Source organism: Syzygium oleosum, unplaced genomic scaffold, assembly GCF_021117445.2.
Source record: "Syzygium oleosum isolate NSW1041296 unplaced genomic scaffold, Sole_v2.1 Sole_v2.06, whole genome shotgun sequence".
Taxonomy (NCBI): domain Eukaryota; kingdom Viridiplantae; phylum Streptophyta; class Magnoliopsida; order Myrtales; family Myrtaceae; genus Syzygium; species Syzygium oleosum.
The window spans coordinates 4,470,753-4,491,595 of NW_026607490.1; the positions used below are offsets into that span (position 1 = coordinate 4,470,753).

Genomic DNA, 20,843 nt, shown 5'->3' on the forward strand with positions numbered 1-20,843 from the left:
GCGAAGTTGACTGCCTTCACGTTCTAATGTTTTCATGACTATTCCCTCTTCGTAGTTGATTTCATCTTTCGGCGAAATTAATGATTCTTCGAATGCCTGCAACTGGCAAGTACGATGTATGAACTTGGAAACCCTAATCCTAGTTATCTTCCCAAAAACCAACGCTTGCCTGAATCCACGCAGCGAAAGCAAACGGATTTTAAACAAGAGGGAAATAAATACGTTTTAGGAACGAAACATTTGATGATGATGTTGGACAAACCATGAAAACATGGCCAAAAATAAACAAAAGATGGTTATGAACTTGAAATTCATAATCTATTTGATTTTCATTGTCCACCATATATTCATGTAGAGAAGACAAAGGTCACCCGGATTTAAAGACGGATATTGCGTGGATTACTGATGAAATCGAGCGATAGGGGGCGATACGAGATCGGTTGAGCCTGCATTAAATGCTTTCGCTTAGCTCGTGAATCTTGATTTGTACAAATGAAAAACTTCGTACGTTTTCCAGATATGACGATTTTCGGTCAGCTCGCGGACTTTGCTTTGTTACGTAGTGCATGGGGAGATGGACCCTGCTATTAGGAAAATTATCCAAAAAGTCCTAAACTTATTACATTTTTATCAATTTAGTTATAAATTTATTACACTTTTGCCAATTAAGTCAAAGACATTTTACATTTTGTTAATTAAGTTCATTCAGTCAATTTTGGCCGGCCTAACATGGACGTGGCCTTCCTGCGTGGCACGCTCGGCGTTGACTTAGACAATTTTTTAAAAGTATTTTAATATTTTTTCGAACTTTACTAAATTGTTTTCCTTTTTTTCATTTCTTCTCTTTTCCTTTTTTATTTTTTATTTTTTTCTTTTCTCGCTTGCTCAAGCGTAGGCCTAGGCCTAGGCGTCCCTCGCTTGGGGGGCCCTTGCTAGCCCCTCACAAGAGCTGCCCTCCCCAGCCCACGCTCAGGCGTCCCTCGCATGAGGCCTAGCGATGGCTAACGGAGGGAAAAAGGAAAAAAAAAAAAAGAAAATAAGAGAAAAGGAAAAAAAAAAGTAAAAAAGTAAAAAGTAAAGGAGGAAAAGGGAAGAAAAGAAAATTAAAAAATATTAAAAATATTAAAATATCATTAAAAATTATCCACGTCAACACTAATCGTGTTAATAATGGCTGGCGTTCAAGTTAGCAATTTTCGACTAAAATTGGCTGGATGAACTCAATTGGTAAAACGTGAAAATGTTTAGAACTCAACTGGCACAATTAAAAGGTTTAAAGCTCAATTGAAAAAGTCGAGAGGTTTAGAACTTCTTGGATAATTGTCTCGACTGTTACTCATTAACAGAAACTCAATATTAAATTAATGCAGGCCAAACACATAAAACCTTCACTTCAACACGCCTCAAAATGCTAAAGTTTTATCAAAGCAATAGATAATCTCAACTCATTTGAAAGCTCCAAATGCAAGGTCACATCTAGTCCATATGTACCGAACTTCATCAAGAAAAGCACAAGTCAACGGGTATGGGTATTTTATCAGCTATACTGGCGTGCAAGCTAGTGCTATAATAAATGGTCAAATTGTGACAAATTCTATGCTAAACAATTAGGGAGAGTTGATATGTCTTAATTTTCCAGTCCCTGTCCATTGAAATTTTTATTCTAGTTATGCCAATCCGTTCCCTCAAGTCAACTTTATTACAAATGCATGCCAAAAATGATAGGAATGGGCCGGTTTGGACCATAAGGAATATGATGCTTTCCCACGTGCATGCCTTACCCTACAAGCACCACGTGTACAGCGTCCATGGACTCTTCCTAATAGTGTAATTAAATAAAACCGCAACAACCCATCATAGAAAAAACTATAGTCTTATAATTAGTGACTATAGTTCTTAAAGTGGGTGCCTAGTGTTTTTTTTTTTTGTTATTATCTTAATAGTATATAGTCCAATAACTCCAAAAAAATGTGTTAGCTTTTTGTTCATGTGTAATTGGATCAATTGTTAGTTTTTTTTTTCTTTTTTGTTGTATTTATTAGCTTTTTTAGTCTAGCTCTTTTGAACCGAATGCTTGGCTCTATGAACCCTTGACGGATTCCATATGTTCAAGTGGGTTTCCGCCAATAAGTCCGTTTATACCTCTCTTCTTCACTCTATATTTAAAATATTTTCAAACCTGGGATTTTTTGCTCAGGAATTAGGCATCACCCATTCAAATTGCAACAATTTCATGCAACCTGCTATAGGTTGGAGAAGATGGGATTTCTAGGTTGGGAGTTGGACGTCACATGTTTTGATCTCGCCAACTACATACAAATTGTTCTGAGTCAGGACTATGGGGTTTACAAAGTTTTTCATGGGGTCTAGGCAGCCGAGTTTTTACGTCCATGCCCTGGAATATAAAAAGACGAGGGATAAAGTTAAACATTGACTTGTGGTAAAGAAATACAGGAAAAGGCAACGGATATTGACCTGATATCTTTTGTTTATCAACAACGTTCTGCTCGTGTGCCAGGTAGCCTCAAACAATTCAAATAATTACTTTATCCACCAAAAATCAGAAAGGAAAAAGAAAAAGAAAAGATAATCAAGAAGCCACTCGAAGAACTGCCCAAAGCAAGATTGGTCCACCCAAAAATAAAAATGCCAAACAAAAATGCTGATGACCACCAAGTCTTTCGGTTTTATATTTGTTTAAAGTGGAATCGAGTTGCTTATTTAGAAGTCCGAAGTCGTAGTTTATAGAAGTAAAGTTACTTGATGTGAACTAATTTGCGCATTTTTCTTTCGTGTGGCCTAAATTTCTTAGTTCATCAGGGAAGCTGGAGTAGGAGGAATGTGCTATAGATATCTTAGAAAACTATGTCTCATTCAGCAAAGAGAATTGCAAGCTGTAAACTTCATTTTTTGTGAAGGAACGTGATGTGGATGGAGAAAGCAAGTTCCCGAAACTGCAAAGCCAAGATGGTGTCCTCATCTATTGACAGCAAGATCATCGCATATCTTGCCCGATAATAGAGCTCTAGAACTGGGACGATCTAATTGTGCAATAGTTGTCATCAAGTTTCGAAGCAAACTCGCGATGGAGCAAAAGCAGCAAAACTAACAGTGAAGTCTAGTAAAATGTAACTGAGAATCTAACTCAATCACTATGTCACGAGCTCAATTTGATAATCAGCTTCTTGAAGCTCAACCTGAGAATCATGTCAGAAGAAAACGTTACGGGCGCGAAAAGAAATTGGATTAAAGCTTTGATTGTCAAACAATCGAATTCAAAAGGCTTAAATCATGAGATGGAGGACTGAAACGTGCATAAGATCTGCTAAAAATCCTAAGTCTCAGCGGTGTTATACTTTTAACGTCTTGCAAGCTTAACATTTCATTACAATTGGTTGGTCTAGTGAAGAGGTCTATCCTCTGCCTAAAATTTCGATGCGCCCAGCGCCGGCAATAGGTTCGCCCATCCGGATGTCTATGCTCATGACATCTAGCTCCTTCCGGAGTTCAGACCTCGAAGGGCAGTAGTTATGGTCCAAGACGGTCGATAAAAAAGGTGAACATCGAGAGAGACCTCGCATCAATTGGCGTAGCGACATGACCTGTTCGGGTTCCTGAAGGAGCTGAAACTTGGGTGATTGCTTCGTTTTCTTTATTTTCCCTCTTCTGGCTTCATCATGTCAAAGTCCATGTGAATATGTATTTGTCACATTCGCCATTTATTTGAACTTAAGTGGGCTTGGTACCACAAGTCAAGAATACAAACTTTGGTAGTGTATCTCTCACATTTATTTGAAGGGAAATCTAACAGAAAACTTCATTGTTTTGGCAAAAGAAATAAACGCACTAATTAACTATGCACATGGTAAGTGCATTATTAATAGTGATCCCCACTCTGCACAACAATGTTAATATAGAGAACTCCATTGTTTAAGTTGCTAGGTATGAAGTCATATTTTAGGAAACAAATTATTCAAAAATACAAAGCTAAAAATGTAGGAAAAAAAAATAAAGTGACCAGAAAAGCCCCGAATCTATAGGGCGATTGTGTCCAGACTTCCGGCATGATGACGGTCGCCCTTGTTAGCAGGGTGATCGTCGCCGGCAACCACCATTGTGGTGGGTCGTCCACCAGCAGTCTCATCTATTGTTGCAACGGTTGTTTGAGACCGCTGCTACATATTTAATGCATTCATTAAGAGAGAGAGAGAGAGAGAGAGAGTCACTTCCGTCGCAGCGATCACTACTCACGGGCAACCACTGAGACATTGGCTCTACACTCTTTTTTCTCCATCATCACCAACACGGTTGAATGTGAGCAATAATGTAATTCTTTATGCGGAAATTCTAAATTAAAGAATTTTACATCTTCATGATTTATCCACGATAAGATGTATGAAGACACACATTTATCCATAACAGTAAGTTTGATAAAATAATTATTGCGGAAATACGAGAAACGAAGAAATCCAATTTCTCTCCCTTAACCCACATTAGTCTTAAATTACTTTATCTGATGGAAAATAGAATACAACATTTAGTCATCTAGGGTGAAGAGATGATGAGGCTCTTCATATATGCCTTCAGTAAGTGCCTTCAACGAATGCCTTACATCAAAGCACATTATATTTTCATAAGAGTTGCACCTTCTCATAGCCAATAGGTTTTTAGCATTTAAATAATAATTAAATCATTGATTAATAATATCACGTGGGCCACAATTATTCTCATACTGAGAGCACTGTCACTCATCACTTCCTCTATCCCCCACCCCTCTAGCGTCTCTAGAAACCCATTGGAAGCTTTTCTCTTTTCTTTTTTCATGTTTTAATTTCATATCGAGATCACCCACGATTCCCCATTCGAGATTCGAACAATATTCGGAGTATCCAATTTTGTGCAATCAAGAGTACATAACCAAACGCAGTGTGGAATAATTTATTTCTTATCCAGAGTTATATCTAAGCTATTAAACACACCCTTACAAGCACCGAATGAGTTTAGTTTCTTTTCGATTGCCAAATCATGCGCACACATACATTCATTTCAGGTCATACACATTTTCATATAGAGAGAGAGAGAGAGAGAGAGAGAGAGAGAGAGAGAGAGAGAGAGAGAGAGAGAGAGAGAGATCCTCTATACATTTGTAAATGGTAACTACAAATAAAATAGTACTCTCATGCATACGCACAAAACAACCGAAGGAATAAACTATAAACATGATCGAATTACTCTATGTTATCTATAAACCATGCGTCCACACCAAAAAAAAAACATAAGAAATTTAAGTAATCTCGTTCGAGTTTGTTTCAATTTTATTCACTAGATTTGTTCTTTTTCTAGTTTGTATCCTTTTTAATCGTGGAATCTATCTCGTCATGCGCTGTCAATATAGGACAATTCTGCGTGATATTTTCTGGGGTTTTTTACACACTCGGAGCAATAAATTCTCACGGAATGGACAAGCCGGAGACGCTGGGGTTCAGGGAAGTGAACCGGAGCAGCTCCTCATCAGCGTCAAGCGCATCCATGTCGGCATCGCTCAGCGTCAGCCAGACCTCGACGGCGTCCCCGTCCCTCGCGTCCACCAGGACAATGCTGTTCTTGTACTCCACCCCGGCAAGGCTGACCCACGCCGGCCTCCCCCACCCAAAGTCTGCGGCGTCGTGGAGCCCGAGCCCACACCAGCTGCTGCAGTTGTAGAAGTCGACGGCTCCGCTGTTGATCAGCATGCCGAACTTGGTAGCGGCCTCGACTACCGCCATGCAGCTCACTCCACCACCGCTCAGCCTTGGCGTGTAGTTCTCGAAGTACTCCCTCTTCGCCTCCCTCATGTTGCTCGCCAACTTCTTCAGCTCCATCTCGCTCTCCTCTGCTTGGGGCGGAATCTCCACCTGGAAGCCCCCGACGAAATTCCCGACCGTGGTCTCTGGGAGCGGCTTTGGGAGCCGCCCCCGGAGGTTCACTGCTTGGGACAGCAGTGATCGCCGCCCAGGATCGTTCTTCCTTGTAGCGCGGGCCACACACCTCCACATGAGGGCCGCCACAGCCTCCACCCGGGTCGGCTCCGGCACGGCCTCACTGGCAGCAAGCGGGGTGATCTCAGTGGGATCGAGCACGTACCTCCTTGTCGTGCACCTCACTTTCGGGAGCACCACCACGGTTGAGGTGGCAGCTAATTCTGCCAGTGGCGGGAACTGCGCTGACGCCGTGTCGAGCGGCGGGATTTCAACACCAGCGTTGACTTCACCATGGAGGGCAGCGGCGGACCACCCCTTGATGAAGGTGCTTAGGGTGGAGGCGTCAGCGATCTTGTGGGAGACGCAGACCCCAACAGCGAGGCCGCCACATCCAAAGGTATTGGCCTGGACGAGCAAGAGGCGTCCGGTAGAGGCCTCTGGCGACTCGGTGTCGATGGGAAGGAGCTTGCGCAGCAAGGCCGGGCAGGGGCAGTTGAGGATGTGGGAGAGAGGGCAGTTGACTTTGGCTTCGACGAACTCAGCACCGCTGCCGTCGTCGCAGTCGATGTGGAGGTTGTCCCTGATCCTCCCGGCGAGGGGGTAGAAGTGAGCGAGCGCTCTCGAGAGCGACAACTTGAGACGACTCGACCGGTGGTGGGGAGGCGAAACGCTCACGTCCGAGGTGTAGAAGAGGAGGACGGAGATGTAGAGGATGGGACTGAGTTGGTCGAAGATGGAGAGCTTGAAATTCTTCAGCTGGTCTGGCGTCGGAGACGACGGACTGATGGTCTCTTTGGCGACGACCTCGACCTTGAATTCGATTGTCATGTCTGCCAGTGAGAGAGAGAGAGAAAGAGAGAGATTTGTAAGCACTGATATGAAAATCCTCTTGCTCCTTATTTATAAAAGAAGGGTTGCTGGCAGGACGGTAGGGTTATTATACAATAGCGACGGTGCAACAATGACCAAATATTGCCACTTCAAAAAAAATGGATAAGAGATAGCCTGATGCATTTAGAAAGATATGTCCAATGATAATTTTCTAGCCAAGAAAAGGCCATGAGACATATTTTGGATTAGACATAGTTTGATGCATTTAGAGGAATAATCCAAGGACATTAATTAGAGATAGTTTTATGCAAATTTTGGATATTTTTCCAAAATCAAATGTATTCTAGCCAAAAAAAAACAAAGTAAGAGGTTGTCGCAGGTATCTATACTAACTCGAAAAGTCACATCTCCCCTTTGGTGTCTACCCCAAAATAACATAGTTTGATCCTAATTAAATTCGAAGTTATCTCACTAAACAACATCGAAACCGTCCATCAATCAGCCAAAAAGCTGCTACTTTTATGGCTTGTAACGTTTGGCAATATTAACTTCTTTCCTGTTCTAGGCGTTATCTCCAACGAGGTATGGAGAGGACAAATGTCAGCATGGATTTGAAAACGGATAAATTGCTGGGTAGATCCTGCTCGGATGCGCGCGTATTTGATACTTTGGGTTAGGTCATGAATTCTGGTTTTTATAGACTAATAATAAGCTCTTACATTTGCAAATATGATGCGACTTATGGTCCAGGAAAATATTGAGATATAAATTATTGTCAATAATTAAAAAATTCTTGTTGACTAATTATTTAAATCGATATAAGTCATCATTTTTAGAAAAATATTTTCCGAATCATTCATTCTTCGCGAAACAAAAAGAACATAAGTCTCCCATGAATGTTAAATATAAATGTCTGCAGCAATATATGATCACAAAATTTCACAGAGAAAAAAAAAACCCTAGATGGTCTTGAGATCATTCATTCACAATTTTAGATTCTATTAAGCCTTTTTTTGTTTTTCCTCTCCATAATTCTCTTAAGCAACTCTTGTCATCACACTAATTAAGGTTCATAATTACTGCAAAGAGTTGGTCAAATTAAGGTATTGCTAAGGAATGCAAATAGAAGTTTGTAGATGATTTGAAAAGTTGGAAAATTAGGAAAATCAAATAAACGTAGGCAAGTAACTCACATGAAAGCTGCTAACCAAATACTAGGTGGTAACTGAATGGGAGAAAAGGTAATTTAGGTTGGTAATTTATGAGAGTTAGTAAATCTAAGGGATTGCTTATCAAAGCAAATAAAAAGTTTGTACCATACTAGAAAATTCAGTAAATTAGAAAAATAATATCAAGCACTGTTAAGTAACTCAAAGGAGAGTTGGTAACCCAAAACTAGCTAACAACTAAATATGACAAAAGTTGCTAAATTACCCTTATTTAGGCTAGTAATTTCATAAAGAGTTAGTAAAATATGAAGTGTTAATAAGTTGTTCATATTAAAATGGGTAGCTTAATACAAAATTAGGTAATTTACAACGACAAGAGGAGTTAGTAATTTCATAAAAGTATTGGTAAATTTTCAACATATTACCTAAAAAAGTCAAAGGTTATTTTTTTGACTAACTGATTTGGGTCACTTACTAAAGGCTATTGAAATATACCGACGAATGAAAATCCACACGTTTTAACACAAAACAATAGAATCTTGCCATCTTATTTACAAGACTGGGTTAAGATTATTAAAGAAAGTATTGCATAAATAAGTCTACTAAATCAATACAATCACATTTCAAGAATGTGCGAGACTCACTATAGATCGCACTAAAAAACTCGTATTTTTTCTTTACCGTTGATTAATTCAGTCCATCACGTTACCATCTATACGATACCCAACTGGATAAGTAATTGTTCAGATAGAAAGCCGGGAATAAAATGCAAGGATGCTTACAAGGAAAGGCATGGAATCCAATGCGCAGGCTCTACACTTATAATTGGTTAGATCGATGCACGACCTTAATTTCAGAGATCTTCCAATTAATTTAAAGATGGGTAAAAAGCTGCCCATCGAACTACAAGCAAAGAGCTGTCCACCAAAGATATAAAACAAAGACAGAAATAAATATCGCCAAAATATAAAATGAAATTAACGTGTGCAAGCAAAGAAATGGTGGCGAGAGTGCTGATGATTCACGTTAAAATAGCCAATAAAAATTAAGGGATTGAGTGGACTTTTCTGCTTTTGGGTGGGGGTGTAAGATCCGATGAAGATGGCTTGAACCCTGCAAGAACCAGGTGACTTAGCTGAATAAGATAGTCATCTGCATTTGGTGCAGAGCCGATGTCCGATTGCTGTTTCTGATGTGGGTATTTGTCTGCGTAATCACAGCTGTTGTTGTTGGCTCGTCGGACGAGGTTTTGGGGTGCAAAACCTCTGTTATTTAAAAAGAAACAGATGGACAAGCTTTGTAGGGTTTTCGTTCGTGCTTGCGTTATGCGCATTCTTTCTCTCTTTCTCCTGAAGATGGACCTTATGCAATAATGCATGCGCATGTGACTCTCTCTCTCTCTCTCCCTCTCCCTACGGGAGGTCCACTGTAGTTCCAGCAGGAAATCCATGGAAAGAGGAGGAGAAGATACTTTGTGTGCAGCGGTCATACTTCGTGAAGAACCCGACTGATAAGGCTTGAGACTTTCGAATCTTAAGCATGAAAGCTAGTCGAGATGCATATCATGCGAGCAAGGTGATCGGTCGGCCATATCTAACGTCAGCCATGCAACTGATGCATAATTGAGATGCATATCATGCGAGCAACGTGATTGATCGGCCATATCAACATCAGTCAGGTGATCAAAGTATGTTTTCTCTTCAATTTTCTTTCGGCATGATTAGTTACGTTAATCTGATTCTACACGATTCAACAATGTTACAAGTAATTTCGCAAGGATATCGGTAGATGGTGCGAGATATTGAACCTATTTCACTTATTTTGACCCAACCCAAAACAGGATTTTTCTTCTTTTTTCTGTGCCATTATAAAATAGCTGTTTCATTTCATCCCTACCCTAAATGCGACAAAACCACGCAAAGCTACTTGGATACACCCCATGATTTACGGCTTTAATTCAGTCATCAAGTTTAGACCCCAAAATAATAATAATAATAATAATTCAGTCATCAAGCAAAAATATATATATATATATATATATATATATATGTATCTATCTGAAACACGTCATATACTATGGGCACTTCGTTTATTTTATAATGGTCACTTCGTATTTAAGTATTATCGATATAGCATAGTGAGAGAGAAAAGAAATATTTCTCTAGAATTTAGGCTCATGCTACTTCTTCCTATGGGAATGTTGACACCTATTTTTAATTTGCCCAAAATTAATTGCACAAAATTTAGGAGTTAATTTTCTTTAATTCCTAAAACAAAAATATTTCAATTTAAATGCATTGCATATAGAAATTAGATACATTTGCACTAATAGAGTCTATTATAGAGTTTAATTTAAAAAAAAAAAATCGAGTCGAGCCGGGTCGGGCTGGGCCGACCCGGCCCATTTCTTTTCCTTTTTTCCTCGGGCCCGGCCCCTTTTCCTTTTCTTTTTCCCCTTCACGCGAGCTAGGCCCGCTTTCCTTTTCTTTTCTTCTTCCCCCCTGCAGTTGGGCTGGCCCGGCCTTGACCCTCTCCTTCCTTCTCCCCCGTCGCTCCGCCCTTGTTCGCCTCGCTCACCGACGGCAGTGTGACTCACGGCGGCGCGCTTCTCCTCGAGTCATTATCCAGGCCCGAGGAAGGAAGGCCGGATGAGCACACCGACGGGACTGGCATTAATTGCCAGTCCCGTCCTCCCCGTTTTCCCGGCTTCCCCTTATCTCCTCCTCCCTCTCAGCTCGCTATTCCTCTCTGCCCCATCTCAGACTTGCTCCGTCCCTGCTCTGCACCGGCCTGCAAATGGCCACGAAAGTCGTGGCGTGGCGTAGGCCGGTGCAGGCCGTCGTCACGCCGACGCAGAGAGGCAGAGAGTGCTCACCGTCGCCGCCTATAAATAGTCAGAGAGAGAGAGAGAGGCCGGTCAGCCGTTTTGAGATATAGAGAGAAAAACAGAGAAAGGGGGAGACGGAGTGAAACAGAAGAAACTGAGAGCTCTTCCGGCGGCCACCGCGCCTCAGCCATCCATCCCCGCCGCCGAGCCGACGGCGGCGATACAGAGAGAGAGAGAGCCCCCAGTCGGCAAAACAGTGAGAGAGAGAACAAAGAGAGAGTGAGAATAGAGAGAGAGAGAGAGAGAGAGAGAGAGAGAGAGAGAGAAAGAGCAAACCGAGTGTTCGTCGGAGCAAGAAGGACTGCGACCCAACCCGTTTTCATTATTTTATTATTATTTTTTAAAAAAAAATTTATTAAACAAAATTTTAAGAAAATTTTTTTTTCCATATTTTTTTTTTCTCTTCCTTAAAAAAAAATCAAAAAAAAAATAAATTTTTTTTTAAAAATTTGTGTGATATATTCTAAATGTTTAATTTATTGTAGTATTATTTTGTAAGTTTTTGTCTTGTTTAAATTAGACAAGCCTGAGATTGCGCGGTAATATTTTGCATGTTATTTTTTTTATCGCTGTATTATTATGCATGTTTTTAATACAATTGCATGAGTTGTTGTGTTTTGAATGTCATCGACTTAGTTAAGGTTAGAATCTTAGGCTGCATGAATTGTTGTGTTCATTGCTAATCGCTTCGATTATGCACTCGCTTGATCACCTCACATGTTAGGAGAAAGGTCCTAAAATCAATCTAAATTGCCTAACAAATATTTTCATGAAATGAACAGGGTAAAAAGATACCGAAAGGGCATTAGTTATCCAACTAGTGTAGCCAAGTCCCCGAATTCGGTTAATCTCGGTTCGCGGGAATAGGGTGATTCTCCCATCACCCTATTTGGGTTTCTAATCGACCCACCCCAAATCGATTAGTGGCGACTCCTTGATATAAATCACCCGCATGTTAAGAAACTTAAACCCTAAGTCGCGATATGGTATGGGCTTGGGAGAGCCCGAGTTAAGTCCCAAACCTAAACTTAGCACGTACCAGGTGAGCCCCCCTTTTTGCATGATGTTTGATATAAAAGGGCTCGGGAGTTCGGTCGCGATAGGGAATAACGTCATTTTTGTTCGTCTCCAAATTATTAGCCTAAGCAGACGAAATTTCAAAGGGGGCCCGACGGCAGACCAAGAAGAGATTTCTAAAATCATAAATTTTTTTTTGGGTTTTCAGAAAGATGAATTGATTCTTTAATTTCTGGTGCAATGATTTGTCCTGTCTAACAATAACACTGTGGGGTCGATGATTAGCATTTCTTGATACGATTTGGCACACGCTATATGACAATGCTGGGGTTTGTCACATCAAGGTCGAGCAATGGGGAGAACAAGCAATTGATGATTTACTAATATAAAATAATTGTGTATAAATATATTCATGTATTATATACATATAAGTCCTATTTCGTTCCTTTTATTTTTCTATCTTGTTGGTGGAATTTTTGGGTTCTATTTTTCTGTGTTTTACTTTGAGATAGCGGATCGAGATACTCTTGTAACATCTTTTTTCTCTCTTGATCCTAATTTATAAGCAGCCCTTTTTTATTTGAATCTCCTTTCACAAAATTTTTTTCTTTTGTCATTTTTTTACAGCATAGGAGGAAATGAACTTGTGTTCTTCCTCCAAATGGAAAAAAAGAGAAAATTCCAAATAAAAGCCCGAAGTGCTCTCATTTTCTCAAATAAAGGCCTGAAGTGAATTTTGTTTCGAATAAGAGTCTAGAGTGGCCATCTCAGTCTCAAAAAATGGCCTAACCTCACAAGAGTCAATGGCATTTTTGTCTTTTTATTTTTTTTCTTTTTTTTCGTTTTTTTTCTTTTCTTTCCTTTTGTGTTTTCTTTCCATAAAAAACACTAAAAAAAAGGCTAAAGTTATATAAAAAAAAAACCAAGAAAATAAAAAAAAAACAAGGGGGAGGGACCTCTCGCCTGTGGCTTTCGCCCATCATTGGTGGGCCGGTTGCCATGGCTGGCGAGGTCGCCGACGCCTCAGCGAGGGCCGGCGACCCTCGCTGACCATAGGCAAGGGCTTGGTGGCCCTCACCAGAACCGGGAGAGACCCTCTCCACGATCTAGCGAGGGTCGCCGGCCCTTGCCCAAGTCTGCGAGAGGGCCGCCGACCCTCACACAGGTCTGGCGACCCTCTCCCAGACCTGGGCGAGGGCCGATGGCCCTCTCACCATTCTACACACATTTTGAGCCTAATGATCCCTTCATTTTTCAACCTGGTGAACCGAGCTTACGTTACGTTCCTCATGAAGTCTCTTCTGATTAAGACAGCTGAATTAACGTAGAGTTTTAAATGTTTATGAGCATTGCTCGAGGAAGTACGAGCAAAATTATTTCTGTCTCATTTTGCATGTTTCTTGACTTGTAAACCCGAAAATAATCACGGAGCATTTCTTTCATATCTCCGACTTGGACAGTCTCCTTTGTTAAGCCAATTGACCAAGCCTGCTTTACGGTCCCGACAAAGACCTCTCGGATTAGTAGGGTTGTACTGCTTGCAAGAAAACTCGAACCCTTGTTGATGTAATGATGGTTAGATCGAGTGATTTTGATATTCGCGCATTAATAGCCGGGACAAATCAGCCTTTTCAATGGGAGTAAGTGAAAACTCTTTCTAAGTGAATCTCTCATTAGCATTATTGATTAATGATTCTTCCTAGTGAAAATTTAGTGATGCAAATATGGCAATGTTTCCTCCAAGACCAAAGAGTTCCCAACGTTTGAGTTGCTCTCTAAAGTCTCGTGTTTTGTCCAAACATTCTTTGAATTTCCAAAATACCAAGAGGTGAGAGACCTTCACAAGTATCCGAAGTACGTCCTCGATATTCCAAAACTTCTTTTTACCAGAGGAGATGAGAGACCTTCATGAATATCCGAGGTACGTCCTCGATATTCCCAAAGTTTCTTTTTACCAAGAGGTGAGAGACCTTCATGAATGTCCGAGGTATGTCCTCGATATTCCCAAACTTTCTTTTTACCAAGAGGTGAGAGACCTTCATGAATATCCAAGCCTCGATATCCCAAAATTTCTTTTTATCAAGAGGTGAGAGACCTTCACGAATATCCGAGGTACGCCCTTGATATTCCAAAAAAAATTTTACCAGGAGGTGAGAGACCTTTACCAGTATCCGAGGTACATCCTCGATATTCCCAAAATTTCTTTCTACTAGAAGGTGAGAGACCTTCACTAGTATCCGAAGATAAAAAGAGAAATCTAGATACTTGTTGATTGCTCCGTACCTCAAGTTTACTCTACCGCATCCATAGTTGAGTAACTATAGATACGTTTTCTATTCCTACATTTGCATCATATTACATTGTATTGAAAATTGGGATACAAGTTCCCGACAAAAAACAGCGTCCATTGCACATGCAAGGGATGGATGTAAGTGTAATTTTGCTTTTGAATGCAATCTCTGTGAACTCACCTTCAAAAAGGAGCAGCTGTTAACAACTAAAATCTAATTGCCCAATTAAAATTAATTACACAAAATTTAGGACTTAATTTTTTAACCCCTTAAACAAAAAAAAATTTCATAGTGCATAGCATATAGACATTAAGCATATTTGCATTAATTAGAACATATTTTTATTAAAATTACAAAAAAAAAATTGGCCCGGCCCTCTCTGTTTTTTTCTCCTAGGGCCCGCCCTTCCCCCCACCCTTTTTTTTTCTTTTTTTGTTTTCCTCAAGCAAGTCGGGCCCAGCCCACTCGCCCTCCGCGCGAGCCGGGACCAGCCCATCCCCTCTCTCCCTCTTCTTCCCTTCCCCTCTCTTTCCTCCCAATCGCGACGGCCAATCCACAGCCGAGCACAGAGGCGACCAACGGACAACCAAGCAAAAACGAGTGGACTAAAGTGCGAGCAAAGCAAACATTTAGCGGCCCAAAGAGGAGGAGTAGGTGGCCGCTGGCCGCTATAAAAGGCGGAGAGAGAGAGAGAGAGAGAGACAGAGAGAGAGAGAGGCATTTTAACACAGAAAAACAAAGAGAGAGAAGAGATAGAGAGATAGACAGCAAATTGAGCAAGAGTAAGTGAGTATTAGACAAAACGGAGTCTTAAGAAGCCTCACCATCGCTTGCAAGCCGGCCGACGACCCCCTACCTGGAGCCGAACTAGTAAGCTTCTCAGCTCCCCCTGTTTTGTCCTGCTATTTATGCAGGTTGGCCGGAGCTCGTGGCTGTCTCTTTCGCATGAACTCCGGCCCATGCCGTCCTTTTTCCGATCCATACATCACAGTAAGGAGTGCGTCATGGTTGCCGGTGTAAGTTTCAGCCCCAGAAAAAGGTCGGGAGCTCCTCATTCCAGTCGTGCATACCACCCGTTTGACTAAATGCCTGAATGAGATCCGAATTTTTTTGTCCTTGGCCGGCGGCGCAGGGGCCAGCCGTCAGACTAGGGAGCTGGTAATGATCATAGGTCGACTAAGCAAGGCCAAGGAGGGCCAAAAGTGGTCTGGTTTGGCTAGCCAAGCCTCAGCCGGAGTTTGGGCTCGAGAGGCCCTAGTTAAGGCTCGGCAGGCGTCCACTGTGGCCGCCTAGTTGGTGGCCAGCCAGGCAAGGTCCTCTTCGGCCTGATGTGTCGAGGAAGACGCTAACTTGTGGCCAGGCGAGATGACCGGCCAGATGTTGGCTCTCGACCGGCCGAGCCTCGAGTGCCTTAGGTGCGCGAGAGTCGCGTACAACCTACGGAGCCAGGTTGGACTCGGTCCGCGGGTTTTGGCCGACCCAGCCAGCCATTTCTGGGCTGGGCCCAGTTCGGATTCAAAGAACTGACCCGGGTTCGCTTATTTTATATAATATTATATTATTATTATTTTAATATTAAAAATATTTTAATATAAGAAATTAAAAAAAGTTTAAAAAATTTAAAAAAATGTAATTTAGACTATGGAATTGCCTTTCCTTACCCTTTCCTATGATTAATGCCATGCTTGATTGCACGTTGTTTGCTTTGCATGTTTGAATTGCGTGTTTAATTCAATTTTGCATGTGAAAGATTAAAGGCATGTTCGTTGCTTGCACACTTCCATATATGGATTGTTGCCTCCCTTTAGCCTAATTAGGAAAATAACCTCATGGCTCCCAACTTGCAAGTTTGCTGTTTTTACCATTTAAATTGGTAATTGAACAAGGTTAAGTACCAAAAGGGCACTAGTCGGATAACTAGTGTAATCAAGTCCCCGAACTCACTCAACCTCTAGTTCGTAGGAGTAAGGCGATTCTCCCGTCGCCTTATTTGGGTTTCTAATCGACCCACCCTAAACTAATTCGTGGCTACTCCTAGACAAAATTAATTTGCATGTTAATAACTTAAACTTTAAGTCATGAGTTGGTATGGGCTTGGGAGAGCCCGAGTTAAGTCCTAGGTTTAGACTTGGTAGCCCATTAGCCTCTTAGTCCCACATTTGGCCCCTGAGGGCCGCCTCCAAGAGGTCATGACAACCAACTACATGCAAATTGCTTTGAATCAAGATCATGGGGCTTACAAAAATTTTCATGAGCATGCAAATTGTTGTGAATCAGGTTCATAGGGCTTACAAGAATTTTCATGAGCTCTAGGCAAGCCAGGTTTTCACTCTCGTGCCTAGGATTATTAAAAAAGGGATGTTCAACATTGACATGTGGCAAAGATATATAGGAAAAGGCGATGGATATTGACCTTTTGGCAGAAGGATACTAGAAGTGCCAAAAGTTGTGTACGGCGCTCATTTTAGTGCCAAAATTTTTTACCGGATCACTTAAGTGTCAAATCGGAGAAAAAACGATCACTTAGGGCGCGTTTGGTAACGTTTCTATTTCTCTGTTTTTCTTTTCTTTTGTTCCCTGGAACAGAAAAAGAATAGAAATCCGTTTGTGTTGTTGACACCTAAATTTTGACTAATCATTTAGCGATTAATTGCATAGAAAATTAGGGATTAAATTTTAACCCCTAAACAAAAATATTAAAATCGCATAGCATATAGTTTAGGATCATATAGTTTAATTGCATTCAACATCGGACCAGCGGCAGTGAGTAAGTTGAAAATACATTGCATAAATCAAGCTCGAGTACCGAACAAAACTCGTCTCACTCGGAAGACGGGGGCCGAAAATCACAAGTCTAAAAGGCCTTGGTTGTCTTAATTTGAGCTTAAATCAGCACATCAAGCTTAATTAAAGAAAAGCTCAAATTAATTCAGCCCATTTGGAATAAAAAAAAAATTAAAGGATAAAAGCCTAAGCCTAAGCTCATTAGGACTAGGAAGCCCGGCCAATTAACTTTCGGTTGCGATATAAATATGTGATTATACCCCTCAATCAAGGGGTAGCTCTGATAATTCCCGGAAGACAATTCTGAAGAGCACAAGATACACGTGAGGAAATAGCGAGACTAAAGAGCAAGAGTGAGAAAGCGCCGCCTCATCGCCACGCTGCCTCGTGCCCGTGCCGCCTCACCGTCACGCCCGCGCCGCCTGCTCACAGCCAGACCTGTGGCTGTGAGTAGCTTGCTGCCGCCGTTGCTCAATGACGATCCCTGCCGCTGCTGCTGCCATAAAACAGTGACCCAACTCGGCGCCTTCTCATCGACGACGAAGCCGCGAAGCTCCACACGATCTGCTGCCCCCGAGACTGGGATCCTTTGATGCCATCGACGAAGTAGCTGAGCTGCTGCCCTTGACGGTCCCGTGCCGCTGTAGCTGGACTTTTCTTTGTCGTCAAGTCTCCAGTCCAGCCCTGCGCTAGTCAAGCCAATGAGTTTCCAGTCCAATCCCTACGTTCCTCCTGGTGTGCTTGTTTTGTTGCAACGTGCCCAAAATTCCACAAGCGTCCTTGAAGTTCCTTTGGCGTGTAGTCCGGCCATTAGTCCATGCAAGATACGAAGAGAGGGAGGGGCATAAAGGAGCAATAAAAGACAGAAGAAAAAGATTTTTTTTTTCTTTCTTGCTGGTTATCCACGTTCCACCACTCATTTGCTTTGCTGACCACTAAAGTCAGGGAGTCCAATTCCAAGATACCCCCGTGAGCCCGGAGCCTAGCCGAGCCAATCCTGACCGCCGTCACACCCGCCATCGCCGCCACCGTCGATCCGTCGGCCACCGTCCCGATCCGCGATCCCGATCCGCCGCAAATTCAAATTTGGAAAGAAATCCGCAAATCAAGTAAAAATCTCTATCCAATATATTTTCAAAATATTTAAATTCTTACTTGGAATATTTTGAATATTCCGTGAATATTACGTGATCGACTAGATACCTTAGGATAATACTTGCTTTGTCCGCAATGTTCTAAAATACTCAAAATTAGGAATTTTTCATAATTTGGCAACGTATCTGGACGGCTATCCGGTCTTATTCCTAAGGTACGATACACGGCGATACGGAAAGTCGCTATCTTATCCATAATCACTTGGATACGATAATAGATTTTATTCGCTTTCCAAATTCGAACAATCAACTTTCCGTCGATATATATAACTCTATAGATATGACTGTTAGTTTGATTTCTTTTCCTAATCCAAATTTGATAAGAAAAATCTTGCTGATTGCGTGCATTGTTTGAGTGCGGTTGTTATCTTTATTTGATTGCTTTCTTTTTTTAAATAAAGAAAATCCAAAAATATGTTAGTTAGAATTTAAATTAAAAGTTTGCATGCTTAAAGAATCCTAAATATATCCAAGAGAGTAAGATAATTATTTGATTTAAATTGGGATTTAGAGTAGCATATTTCCTAGTTTAAATTAGAAATTGTTTTATTCTTTGTGGATTATTTAGGATATTTAGATTTCGAATTTCCATGAAAATCCCAAAAAAAAATGAGTGACTTTAGGACAAATTAAGATAGATTGTGTTTTAATTTAGACATTTTTTTATTCCGAATTTTATGAGAAAAATATAATAAATAAATCATTTGTCCATCATTAGAATTAGGTCACGTCTTCGCATGACATATAGTTCGCATGCTAGGTCGCATTAATCGCATGTCATTTTTGCACGTCATTGCATATAGGTTAGTTTGCATTTTAATAAAGCGCAAAACCTAAAGAACACCTTGAGTGCCTTGCTTTGTTAATTAGAAATCATATTAGGATTGTCTGTATGATTTTCTACTAACAATGCAGATGTTTGTGTTGCATTAAGGTACGTCATTCTCCTAATCTTGCAATCTATTTATTGCTTTCTTGGGTGTTAAATTGGTGGTTTGCGCACCCACATAAACACCTCACATGTTAGTGATTAGGTAATAAAATGGATTCAAACTGCCTGCATAGACATTTTTTTTTTAAAGAAAAGGTACCGAAAGGGCGTTAGACTAGATCTAGCGTAATCAAGTCCCCGAGCTTAGAATCTCTGGTTCGTAGGAATAAAACATATCTCCCTATGTTTTATTTAGGTTTCTATTCGACCTACCATAAATAGATTAGTGGCGACTCCAAGCATGAAAACTTTTGTATGTTAAAAACTTAAACCCTAAATTGCGAATTGGTAGGGCTTGGGAGGGCCCGAGTTAGGCTTAGTCTTAATAATCCATTAGCCTAAGAAAAATTCGTAATCAAGTCCCCAGCGGAGTCGCCAAGCTGTCGCGACCTAAAATTTCTCAGGCTAATGGATTATTAAGACTAAGCCTAACTCGGGCCCTTCCAAGCCCTACCAATTCGCAACTTAGGGTTTAAGTTTTTAACATGCAAAAGTTTTCATGCTTGGAGTCGCCACTAATCTATTTGTGGTAGGTCGATTAGAAACCTAAATAAAACATAGGGAGATATGTTTTATTCCTACGAACCAGAGATTCTAAGCTCGGGGACTTGGTTACGCTAGATCTAATCTAACGCCCTTTCGGTACCTTTTCTTTTCAAAAAAAATGTCTATGCAGGCAGTCTGAATCCATTTTATTACCTAATCACTAACATGTGAGGTGTTCATGCGGGTGCGCAAACCACCAATTTAACACCCAAGAAAGCAATAAATAGATTGCAAGATTAGGAGAATGACGTACCTTAATGCAACACAAGCATCTGCATTGTTAGTAGAAAATCACACAAACAATCATAATATGATTTCTAATTAACAAAACAAGGCACTCGAAGTGTTCTTTACGGTTTGCGCTTTATTAAAATGCAAATTAACCTATATGCAATGACGTGCAAAAAATGACATGCGATTAATGCAACCTAGCATGCGAACTATATGTCATGCGACGATGTGACCTAATTCTAATGACGGACAAATGATTGATTTATTTTTTTTTTGTATTTTTCTTATAAAATTCGGAATTAAAAATACTCAAATCAACATGCAATCTATCCTAAAGAAAATGATTTGATCTATCCTAAAGTGATTCTTTTTTTTTTTATTTTTATTAAAATTCGAAATTATTGAATATCCTAAATAATCCATTAAGATTAAAATAATCTCTAATTTAAACTAGGAAATATGCTACCCTAGATCCCAATTTAAATCAAATAATTATCTTATTCTTTTAGATATATTAAGGATTCCTTAAGCATGCAAAATTTCTAATTTAAATCTAACTAACAAATTTTTGGATTTTCTTTATTTAAAAGGAAAATAATCAAACAAAGATAACAATCACATTCAAACAATCCACGCAATCCGCAAGATTCTTCAAATTCAGATAAGGCAAAGAAATCAAACTAACGGTCATATCTATAGGGTTATAGATATCGACAGAAAGTTGATTGTTTAAATTTGGAAAGCAAATAAAATCTATTATCGTATACAAGTGATGATGGACAAGATAACGATTTTTCGTATCGCCGCGTATCGTACCTTAGGGATAAGGTAGGATAATCATCCAGATACGTTGCCAAATTAGGAATGATTCCTAATATTGGGTGTTTTCGAATATTGCGGATACCACAAAATTATCCTAGGGTATCTAGTCAATCACGTAATATTCACGGAATATTCAAAATATTCAAACTAAGAATTTAAA

General features: G+C 40.5%; 1 protein-coding gene across 1 annotated transcript; it reads right to left on the reverse strand.

The window, feature by feature from the left end:
- Positions 1-5,263: 5,263 nt before the first annotated feature.
- On the reverse strand, positions 5,264-6,872 carry LOC115680186 (BAHD acyltransferase At5g47980-like). Its single transcript, XM_030603939.2, has one exon. The coding sequence runs from the start codon at positions 6,786-6,788 to the stop codon at positions 5,451-5,453; it is 1,338 nt and encodes a 445-aa protein (XP_030459799.1). The 5' UTR covers positions 6,789-6,872; the 3' UTR covers positions 5,264-5,450.
- Between the last annotated feature and the right edge of the window lie 13,971 nt (positions 6,873-20,843).

Coding starts and splice junctions, on each gene's coding strand:
- LOC115680186 (XM_030603939.2), bottom strand. CDS start 6,788: ATGACAATCGAATTCAAGGTCGAGGTCGTCGCCAAAGAGACCATCAGT.